This window comes from Sciurus vulgaris, assembly GCF_902686455.1.
Source record: "Sciurus vulgaris genome assembly, chromosome: 1".
NCBI lineage: Eukaryota > Metazoa > Chordata > Mammalia > Rodentia > Sciuridae > Sciurus > Sciurus vulgaris.
In genome coordinates this window covers 103,728,996-103,741,323 of record NC_136461.1, presented here as the reverse complement: position 1 = coordinate 103,741,323, position 12,328 = coordinate 103,728,996, and the positions used below count along the sequence as shown (strand labels likewise).

Genomic DNA, 12,328 nt, shown 5'->3' with positions numbered 1-12,328 from the left:
CTTGACTCTTAGTAGAAACTCAATAATATTTGCTTAGTGAATCTTGAATAAATGAAATACTTCAGGAAATCATACCGTTATACCCTTTTTTCCTGACACAAGAAGCCATTTAATACTTTCATAAATAGAGCAATTCAAACTTCTTGAGAAGTATAAAACTTCATTAATAAGCTCTCAAGATTTAAAAATGTGAACATGATGATTAGCTGTTCAGATATCCCCACAGAATCAACGAAAAACATTTATCTGCATATAAAATATTTTAATAGTAAAGAATAAATCACAATGATGCATTTCTAGCAAAGGCTAACTTTAAAGACTTGAAAATTTAGTAAAAACATTTTTCATGAATACAATAAACAGTAACAAAATATGTTCATATAATTATCTGAATATAATGACAAGTTTCAGATAATAGTTATTCCACAGTTAAGCCAAAAAAATTTAATAGTATAAAGAAACACAAATTATTTATGCAAATATTTTTAAGGTCTCAATTTCCAGATAAAATTTGGCTCCTAGAAAATAATTTAAAAATTAACCATAAATTTGAGGCTATTAAAAATCATGCTGATTTTTTGAGATTAAACGAATAGCTTTTCTGCTTCCTTTAGTTTTTTTTTCCTATCCATTTTAGCAATTATAGCCCAATGGTCCTCTCGCATTTTTCTCATAGGTCCAAACTTCAGAGTAGATCCAGGGGTTGTCAGAGATGAAGGGGTCTGAATGTAAAATAAAATAAAATCATGATACTTTTAAATTTTTTTTACAAAAAGAAAGTCTTAAAATATGCTTTCTGAGATAAAATGTAAAAGCTACCTTTTTTGGTGTTCTGACACAAAGATGAGAAACTGGTGGATTATTATTCTTATATAGTTTGTTCAATGTCTCTTCCTCTGAAACCATGCTCTTGAAGAAAAATACAAAAATATAATGTTGGGGTTACCATAATTAATATTACATTATTAAAATTTTGTCAACATATCACATGAAGAGTAGAATGAGGAGAAGGGAAAAGAAGGAAGGCCGGAGGAGGGAGGAGGGACAAAAAAGGAGGGCAAAAGAAAAAAGAGAAAGAAGACCACAGAAGAAAGATAACAAATGAATCTTCAATCAGCCAAAATAGGACCTAGATTTTTATTCTATTAAATATACCCATAAAAGCACTTTCCTACTCTTTTCTATTCCAGTTTTTAGAGTCTTTATAGTATCATTCTCCCCTACTTCCCCCACCCTACTTACTCAACTCATGCTTAGACCTGATAACATTTATAATACTACAAAAATTATAATATTATCCATGATCCAGTAATTCTACTGCTGGGGATATACCCAAAAGAACTGAAAGCAGAGTCTTGAAGGGAAAATTCATGTTCAAAGTAGCATTAACAACAACTAAAATGTGAAGGCAATCAAAGTGTCCACATCAACAGATAAGAAAAATTTAATATATATATTATATATATATACAATGTACATACATATATATTATTCAGCCTTAAAAAGTAAGAAAATTCTGACATACATGGTGACATGGGTGAATCTTAAAGACATTATAAGTGAGAAAAGTCAGTCACAAAACAACAAGTTGGATATGATTCCCCTTCTATGAGATAAAAGTGGACAAAATCATAGATACAAAACAGAATGGTGGTTTTCACAGGCTGCAGGGAGGGTGGGAAAAGGGATTATTGTTTACTGGAATAAGGTTTTAGTTTTATAAGATGAAAAGAATTGTAGACATGGATGGCAATAATGGTTATGCACATTATGAATGTATTTATTAACACATCTGATTACTGTACAATGAAAAATGGTTAAGATGGTAAATTTTGTTATGTGTATTTCATCACAATATTTTAAATTGTAGTTATCAATTTATGAATATTTCAATTCCCCTAAATAATAATATATAACAGTACTTTCCATGTGTCAGCCAGCTATTGTTTTAAGTGCACTGCATATTTTACTTTGTTTTAATCCTCACAATTGTATAAGGTGAGGAAATTTAAGCACACAAATTTTAAGTAATCGCCCCACACTGCACAACTAGTAAGAGGTGGAGTTGGGTTTTAAATCCAAGAATCTATACAATCCATTCTCAATGAATATGCTACACTATTCATTCAGGTAAGCAGCCAGTTCATATGATACCATCATGCTCATTAAATTCACACTTAAATTTCAGAAGTATCACAGATAAGAATATTCAAACAGATTTTCATGAATTCTACAATGCTGACAAAATGCAATAAGTCCTAGGGCTACCTTCACAGATACTCTCAGATCCACTATGTACCAGTAGACCATATCAGAAAGGAGAAATTATTTTAAAAATCATCTTGTAAATTATTCCTAAAATAAAATCAATTACTGCACACTAAATAAAAATTTATATTAATCTATTCAAGTCCTTTACCCATTTTTTAGTTGGGTTATTTTGTTATTGTTGAGTTGTTAAGAGTTCCTTATATATTCTGGACATTAATCCCTGTCAGGTCAATTATTTGGAAATATTTCTTTCCATTCTATAGCTTGTCTGTGCATTTGTTTTTTTATTATTTAAACAAGTGGGATACATGTTGTTTCTCTGTTTGTATATGGAGTCAAGGCATACCATTTGTGTAATCATAAATTTACATAGGGTAATGTTGTTTGATTCATTCTGTTATTTTTTTCCCAACCGCCAACTCCTCTCACCCCTCTTTTCCCTCTATACAATCCTTCCTTCTTCCATTCTTACGACCCTCCTTATCCCTAACCCTAAACCTAACCCTAACACTAATGCTAACCCTCCTACCCCCCATTATATGTCCTCATCCGCTTATCACTGAGATCATTTGTCCTTTAGTTTTTTGAGATTGGCATATCTCACTTAGCATGATATTCTCCAATTTCATCCATTTGCCTGCGAATGCCATAATTTTATCATTCTTCATGGCGGAGTAATATTCCATGGCATATATATGCCACAGTTTCTTTATCCATTCATCAACTGAAGGGCATCTAGGTTGGTTCCACAATCTGGCTATTGTGAATTGAGCAGCTATGAACATTGATGTGGTTGTATCTCTGTAGTACGCTGATTTTAAGTCCTTTGGGTATAGGCCAAGGAGTGGGATAGCTGGGTCAAATGGTGGTTCCATTCCAAGCTTTCTGAGGAATCTCCATACTGCTTTCCAGAGTGGCTGCACTAATTTGCAACCCCAACACCAATGTATGAGTGTACCTTTTTCCCCACATCTTCGCCAACACCTATTGTTGCTTGTGTTCTTGATAATCACCATTCTAATTGGGGTGAGATGGAATCTTAGGGTAGTTTTGATTTGCATTTCTCTTATTACTAAAGATGTTGAACATTTTTTCATATATCTGTTGATTGCTTGTACATCTTCTTCTGTGAAGTGTCTGTTCATTTCCTTAGCCCATTTGTTGATTGGATTATTTGTATTCTTGGTGTAGAGTTTTTTGAGTTCTTTATAGATTCTGGAAATTAGCGCTCTATCTGAAGTATGATTGGCAAAGATATTCTCCCACTCTGTAGGCTCTCTCTTCACATTACTGATAGTTTCCTTTGCTGAGAGAAAGCTTTTTATTTTGAATCTATCCCAGTTGTTGATTCTTGCTTTTATTTCTTGGGCTATGGGAGTCCTGTTAAGGAAGTCTGATCCTAAGCCAACAAGGTGAAGGTTTGGACCTACTTTTTCATCTGTAAGATGAAGGGTCTCTGGTCTGATTCCGAGGTCCTTGATCCATTTTGAGTTGAGTTTTGTGCAGGGTGAGAGATAAGGGTTTAATTTCATTCTGTTGCATATAGTTTCCCAGTTTTCCCACCACCATTTGTTGAAGAGGCTATCTTTTCTCCATTGCATATTTTTGGCACCTTTGTGTAGTATGAGAAAATTGTATTTATTTGGGTTTGTGTCCATGTCCTCTATTCTGTACCACTGATCTACCTGTCTATTTTGGTACCAATACCATGCCATTTTTGTTACTATTGCTTTGTAATAGAGTTGAAGATCTGGTATTGCGATACCCCCCTCTTTCTACTGAGGATTGCTTTAGCTATTCTGGGTTTCTTATTCTTCCAGATGAATTTCATAATTGCTTGCTCTATTTCTGTAAGGTACATCATTGGGATTTTAATTGGAATTGCATTGAATCTGTATAGCACTTTTGGTAATATGGCCATTTTGACAATATTAATTGTGCCTATCCAAGAACATGGGAGATCTTTCCATCTTCTAAGGTTTTCTTTAATTTCTTTCTTTAGTGTTCTGTAGTTCTCATTGGAGAGGTCTTTCACCTCTTTTGTGAGATTGATTCCCAAGTATTTTATTTTTTTGAGGCTATTGTGAATGTGGTAGTTTTCCTAATTTCTCTTTCTGAAGATTCATCACTTATGTTTAAAAATGCATTGGATTTATGAGCATTGATCTTGTAACCTGCTACTTTACTGAATTCACTTATGAGTTCTAAGAGTTTTCTGGTGGAATTTCCAGGTCCTCTAAATATATAATCATGTCATCAGCGAACAGGGATAGTTTGAGTTCTTCTTTTCCAATTCGTGTCCCTTTAATTTCTTTGGTTTGCCTAATTGCTCTGGCTAGAGTTTCAAGGACAATGTTGAATAGAAGTGGTGAAAGAGGGCATCCCTGCCTTGTTCCAGTTTTTACGGGAATGCTTTCAGTTTTTCACCATTTAGAATGATATTGGTCATGGGCTTAGCGTAGATGGCCTTTACAATGTTAAGGAATGTTCCCACTACCCCAATTTTTTCTAGTGTTTTGAGCATGAAGGGATGCTGTATTTTATCGAATGCTTTTTCTACATCTATTGAAATAATCATGTGATTCTTAACTTTTAGTCTGTTGATATGGTGAATGACATTTATTGATTTCCGGATGTTGAACCAACCTTGCAGCCCTGGGGTAAAACCCACTTGATCGTGGTGCACTATCTTTTTAATATATTTTTGTATGCGATTTGCTAAAATTTTGTTGAGAATTTTTGCGTCGATGTTCATTAAGGATATTGGTCTGAAATTTCCTTTCCTCGATGTGTCTCTGTCTGGTTTAGGTATCAGGGTGATATTGGCTTCATAGAATGAGTTTGGGAGGGGTCTCTCCTCTTCTATTTCATGGAATACTTTGAGGAGTATTGAATGAGCTCTTCTTTAAAGGTTTTGTAGAACTCAACTGAGAACCTATCTGGTCCCAGACTTTTCCTTGTTGGTAGGCTTTTGATGACCTCTTCTATTTCATTGCTTGAAATGATTTATTTAAGTTGTGTATGTCCTCCTCGTTCAGTTTAGGTAATTCATATGTCTCTAGAAACTTGTTGATGTCTTCGAGGTTTTCTGTTTTTTTGGAGTATAGATTTTCAAAATAGCTTCTAATTCTGTTTTGTATTTCACTCGTGTCTGTTGTGATATTTCCTTGTTCATTCCGAATTTTAGTAATTTGAGTTTTCTCCTTTTTTCTCTTTGTTAGCGTGGCTAAGGGTTTATCAATTTTGTTTATTTTTTCAAAGAACCAACTATTTATTTTGTTAATTTTTCTGATTGTTTCTTTTGTTTCAATTTTGTTGATTTCAGCTCTGATTTTAACTATTTCCTGTCTTCTACTACTTTTGGTGTTGGTCTGCTCTTCTTTTTCTAGGGCTTTGAGCTATAGTGTTAAGTCGTTTATTTGTTGATTTCTACTTCTTTTGTTGAATGCGCCCCATGAAATAAATCTTCCTCTCAGTACTGCTTTCATAGTGTCCCAGAGATTTTGATATGTGTCTTTGTTCTTGTTTACTTCTAAGAATTTTTTTAATTCCCTCCTGATGTCTTCTGTTATCCATTCATCATATAATAGCGTATTATTTAATCTCCAGGTATTGGAGAAGTTTCTGTTTTTTATTCTGTCATTTATTTGTAATTTCAATCCATTATGATCTGATAGAGTTCAAGGTAGTATCTCTATCTTCTTGTATTTGCTAACAGTAGCTTTGTGGCCTAAAACATGGTCTATTTTAGAGAAGGATCCATGTGCTGCTGAGAAGAAAGTGTATTCATTCTTTATTGGATGGTATATTCTATATATGTCGGTTAAGTCTAAATTGTTGATTGTGTTATTGAGATCTATGGTTTCTTTATTCAATTTTTGTTTGGACGATCTATCCAGCGGTGAGAGAGGTGTGTTAAAATCACCTGGTATTATTGTGTTGTGGTCTATTTGATTTCTGGAATTGAGAAGGATTTATTTAACGTACATGGATGAGCCAAGGTTCGGGGTATAGATATTTATGATTGTTATGTTTGCTGATTTATGCTTCCCTTAAGAAGTATGTAATGTCCTTCTTTATCCCCTCTGACTAGTTTTGGCTTGAAGTCCACATTAACTGAAATGAGGATGGATACTCCAGCTTTTTTGCTGTTTCCATGTGCATGGTATGTTTTTTCCCATCCCATGATTTGGTTTCTCCTTCATTTGGCTATTCCTTTAGGCTAGTTCCTCCCTTTGCTGATTTGCATCGTTGTTTTTCATCTCTTCCTCATGGAATATTTTGCTGAGAATGTTCTGTAATGCTGGCTTTCTTTTTGTAAATTCCTTTAGCTTTTGTTTATCTTGGAAGGATCTTATTTCGTTGTCAAATCTGAAAGTAAGTTTTGCTGGGTATAAGATACTTGGTTGGCATCCATTTTCTTTCAGGGCTTGGTAAATGTTGTTCCAGGCCCTTCTAACTTTTAGGGTCTGGATTGAAAAATCTGCTGATATTCTTATTGGTTTCCCCCTGAATGTAATTTGATTCTTTTCTCTCGCGGCCTTTAAAATTCTGTCTTTATTTTGTATGTTAGGTATTTTCATAATAATGTGCCTTGGTGTGGGTCTGTTGTAATTTTGTATATTTGGAGTCCTATACGCCTGTTGTACTTGGTTTTCCATTTCATTCTTGAGATTTGGGAAATTTTCTGATATTATTTCATTGAATAGATTGTTCATTCCTTTGGTTTGTTTCTCTGTGCCTTCTTCAATCCCAATAATTCTTAAATTTGGCCTTTTCATGATATCCCATAATTCTTGTAGATTCTGTTCATGATTTCTTTCCATCTTCTCTGTTTGGTCAACTTTGTTTTCAAGATTAAATATTTTGTCTTCAATATCTGAGGTTCTGCCTTCCAGGTGTTCTATCCTGTTGGTTATGCTTTCTATGGAGTTTTTAATTTGGTTTATTGTTTCCTTCATTTCAAGGATTTGTGTTTGGTTTTTTTTTTTTTTTCCAGTATTTCTCTTTATTGAAATGATCTCTTGCTTCCTGTATTTGCTCTTTTAACTGTTGATTGGTGTGATCATTTAATGCCTGCATTTGCTCTTTCATCTCCCCCTTCAATGCCTGCATTTGCTGTTTCATCTCCTCATTTGCTTCCCTGATTGTTTTAATTATGTACATTCTGAACTCCCTTTCTGACATTTCTTCTGCTGTGCTGTCATTGGGTTTTATTGATATAGTATCTAGATTTGTTTGTAACATTTTCTTCCCTTGTTTTCTCATATTGGTCAGATGTCAGTGGGACTCTGATAATGCCGATTTCCTCTATTGGCTTATAGTGTCTCTGTAGATTTCCAGTGTATCACCTCCCAGCCTTCAGTAGCCTGAAGTGTTGGAGTAACTTGATAATGCAGTGCTTCCGAAGAAAGCTGCCCCTAGCCCGCTACTGGTTCCAGTGCTTGGAGCTGGCTCTGTGTGGAAAGGCTCTCACTGAGGGGCCTGCTCCGAGAAGCTAGCCATGTGGGAGAAGCCCACTGCCAGAGTGCACAGGGCTGCCTGGGGAAGACTCTAGCTGTCCTGATCTATTCTAATAAGCCGCCCCTATCCACGCCTGCCACCCAGGCCGAGCTTCACCGGGTGGGGGAGACTCACCCCGTGGCTCTATTTTATTCTGAGTCTCTCAATGCCTCCCCTTCTTGAATCCTGGGTTCTGGAGCAACTGGAGATGCAGTCACCCTCTAGTCCACCATCTTGGATCACCCCGTGGAAAAAGCCTGCAGCCAGAGGAGGCAGATCCACCTGGAGAGGCCTCTGGCTGCCCTGCCCTGTTCCCAGAGGCTGCTTGTGGGTCGGAGGTCTCTGCTGGCTTGGGGACTTGTGGCTGGCTCTGTGTAGAAAGGCTCTCACTCATCTTTGCATTTTTTGAAGTTGTTTTATTATTGTTTAAATGGGGCAGTTCTTTACATATTCTGGACATTAACCCCATATTGAATGATTTGCAAATACTTCCTCTATTCTGTAACTTGTCTTTGCACTTTCATTGTAGTGTCCTTTGATATATGGCAGTTCTTAATTCTGAGGAGGTTCAGTTTATCGATTATTTTGTTGTTTTGTGCTTTTGGTGTTGTATACATAAATTTGTTGACAAATTCAATGTCATGAGAATGTCACCAATGTTTTCTTCTAAATTTTTGTAGTTTAAACTCTTGAGTTTAGATATTTGATCCATTTCAAGTCAATTATTTAAAAGGGTGTAAGGTAAAGGCCTAACTTCACTCTTTTACATGTGAGCATCCATTTTTTCCTGAGATCATTTTTGGAAGAAAAAAATCCATAACTGTCCATTCCCCATTATATGGTCTTGGCACTCTTGTCAAAAAAATCAACCATATATGTAATGAGTTATTCATGGCTCTCTGTCCCTTTTCCATTGGTCTATGTATCTGTCCCTATGCCAGTAAGAAATAGTTTTAATCACTAGCCTTGTAGTAAGTATCACTATTGGCAACTGTGAGTACTCCAACTTTATCCCTATTTTTCAAGATTAATTTAGGTGTTTAGGACCCTTTGCAAATTTCATATAAAGTTGAGTACCTTTTCATTTCTGCAAATAAGACTTTTGGGAAGAGGGAACAAAGAAGAAGGAGCAGAGAAAGCCTTCACTTTCCATTTTCCCCACAGCTTGGAATTAAAGCAGCTGGAATACTGCTACTCAGTGAGGTGGATAACTGAGGGAATTCACTGAAATGAAATATTGTACAGTGAAAGACTCAGATCCAGAAATTCTGGTGTTTCATTTGTTAATGATGTTGGGAAAACTGGATATTCATATGTAAAAGATTGAAACTAGATCCCTACCTCTCACTTACACAAGAATCAACTTAAAATAGATCAAAGGCCTAGGAATAAGACTAGAAATTTTGCACCTGCTAGAAGAACACATAGGGACACTCTCCAACATATAGGCATAGGTAGCAACTTCCTCAGTAGGACTCCTATAGTTCATGAAATAATAGCAAGAATCAGTAAGTGGGATGTCATAAAGAAAAGGAAAAAATTGACAGTTGTGAGGAAAGAATCTATGGAATAGAAAAAATATCTTTGCCAGCTCCTCAACTGACAGAAGATTAATATCTAGAACATAAAAAGAACTCAAAACACTCAACACCAAAAAGAAAAAAAAGAAAAAGAAGAAGAAGACGACGACGACAACGATGACCTGTTCAATAAATGGGCAAGTGAACTAAACAGACACTTCTCAAAATAAGTACATTTGGTCAACAATTATATGAAAAAAAGTTCAACATCCTTAGTGATCAGGAAAATACAAATCAAAACTACAATGAGATTTCATCTCACTCCAGTAAGAATGGCAATCATCAAAAATACAAACAATAAATGTTAGAGAGGATGCAGGGGGAAAATAACCCTTGTACATCATTGTTGGAAATATAAATTAGTGTAGCCACTATGGAAATCAGTATGAAGGTCCTCAGAAATTGATAAATTGGAACTACCATATGATCCAGATATACCACTCCTCAGTATCTTTCCAAAAGAATTACAGACAGCATACTACAAAGATTCGTGCATACACATGTTTATAGTCACACAATTCACAATAGTTATGGAGTCAGCCTAGGTGTCCATCAACAGACGAATGCATAAAGAAAATGTGGTATATATACATAATAAAGTTTTTTTAAAAAATATTTTTAGTTGCTGATGGACACAGTACCTTTATTTGGTTTATTTAGTTTTATGTAGTGCTGGGGATTGAACCCAGTGCCTCACATGTGCTAGGCAAATGCTGTACCACTGAGCCGCAGTCCCAGTCCCATAAAAAAAAAAAAATTTATTCAGTTATACATAAAGAACAACAAACTGGGTCATTTTCAGACAAAAGGGATGAAACTAGGAAGCATCAAGGGAAAATTCAGAGTCAGAAAGATGAGATTCAAATGTTTTCTCTCATATGTGCTAGTCAGAAAAACAAGGGGATAAAGGGTCTCATGAAAATAGAGGGGCAATTAGGTTAAAGAAAGGGGATCAGTGAGAGGGAAGAGAGGAGGGCAAAAGGAGCTACTGGGGAGTGAAAGTGATCATATATGTCATGTGCATGTATGAAGGTGCCACAATGAAACCTGGATTCTCCATAATTGCTATGCACCAATAAAAAAATTTTAGAGGCTATTGGATCTTTGATAAGGATTACATTGAATATGGAGATTTCTTTGGATAGTACTGACATTTTAATAATGCTGTCTTCTTATCCAGAATACAGAATGTCTTCTACTTATTAGATATTAACTTCTTTTATCAGTTTCATAATTTTTAGTGCACAACTCTCTCATTTCCTTGGTTAGATTTGTTCCTAAGTATTTAGTTCTTTTAGATGCTATAGGTAAATAAAATTTTCTTAAAATTATTTTGAATTGTTCACTGCCAGTGTATAGAAACAATTGATTTTTGTGTAATTTTATGCCCTGAAATTCTGCTAAATTCTTTTATTAGTTCTAGTAGCTTTTATAGCATAACACAGATTTTCTCTGCATAGAATTATGCCATCTTGAAGAAAGATAGTTTTATCTCTTCCTTTCCATTTGCATGCCTTTCATTTATTTTTCTTGGATAATAGCTCTAATTAGAACTTCTAGTACAATACTGAATACCATGGTCAAAGTGGGCACTGGCTTATTCCTTATCTTAGGAGTAGAGCTTTCAGTATTTTACTAATTAGTATGATATTAGTTGGAGGTTTTCAAAAATATCCTTTGTCATCTTGAGGAACTTTTTTATTTCTAGTTTTCTGAGCATTCCTCTCATGAAAAGATGTTGAATTTTGATAAATGTCTTTTTTGCATTGTGTGACTTATTTCCCTTTCATTCCATTAATATAGTGTACTATGCCTAGAAAAAAATCACACTTGGTCATAGCAGATAATTCTTTCACTATACTACTTGATTCCATTTGCCTAATATTTTGTTGAATATTTTTGTATCTAATTAATGGGGATATTATTCTGTAATTTTCTTTTGGTTTCTTTAGCTGACTTTCAGTATCAAGGTAATGCTGACCTCAGAATGAGATAGGAAATGTTCTCTCTCCAATTTTTTAGAAGAGTTTAAGATGAATTGGTGTAATTCTTCAAATGTTTGATAAAAATTCATCGTGAAGCCTTCAGGCCTAGAACTTTTCTTTGTTAGATTTTTTTATTATTACTAATTTAAACTCTTCACTTGTGTTAGTCATCTCTCTGTCACTGTGACCAAATAACTGAGATTTAAAAAAAAAAAAAAAAAAAAAAAAAAAAACTTACAAATAGGAAAGTTTTATTTTGGCCCACAGTTTCATAGGTTTCAGTTCACATCAATTGGCCCCATCTCTCTGGGTCTGTGGTGAAGTAGTACATTATGGAAGGAGCTTGTGGCAAATACTACAGCTTGCCTCATGGCAGCCAGAAAGAGAGAAGAGGGACCAGGGTCCCAATATTCCCTTCAAGGACATGCCTCAATGACTGAACTTCCTCCTAATAAGCCCCACCTCTTAAAGGTTCTACCACCAAAGCTGGGGACCAAGCCTTGAACACATGAGCTTTTGGAGGGGCATTTATCCAAACCATAGCACTTGTTACTTGTTACATTTATCCAAACCATAGCACTGATGAGGTTTTCATGTCTTGAGCTATTTTAGGAAATCTAAGAATTTCAAAAATTTGTCCATTTCCTCTAAGTTATCTAATTTGTTGTCATACAGTTACTCAGTGAGTTTATAATTCTACCTCTGAAAGGTCAGAGATAATGTCTCCCCTCATTTCTGATTTATTACTGTTCTTTTATCTCTCTCTAAAGTTTTACCTATTGATCTTTTCAAAGAAGCTTGATTTCAATGATTTTCACTATTGTTTTCTATTCTCCAATGTATTTGTTCTAATCTTTATTATCTTCTTTCTTCTAGCTTTGAGTTTAGTTTGCACTTCATTTTGTAGTTACTTTAAAGTAAAAAGTTAGATTCTTGATTTGACATCTCTTCTAATGAAAACATTTAGAACTATAAATTTCCCTTTGAGCC

General features: G+C 34.9%; 1 protein-coding gene across 1 annotated transcript in view; it reads right to left on the bottom strand.

Moving 5' to 3' along the window:
• Positions 1–529: 529 nt before the first annotated feature.
• The window catches only part of SYCP1 (synaptonemal complex protein 1), a 172,519-nt gene continuing 160,720 nt past the window's right edge, over positions 530–12,328 (bottom strand). The window contains exons 32-33 of the mRNA XM_079136081.1: positions 820–909; positions 530–722 (exon numbers count right to left, since the gene is read on the bottom strand). Of these exons, the coding sequence (XP_078992207.1) occupies positions 585–722; positions 820–909 (228 nt within the window). The 3' untranslated portion in view covers positions 530–584. The remainder of the gene's footprint in view (positions 723–819; positions 910–12,328) is intronic.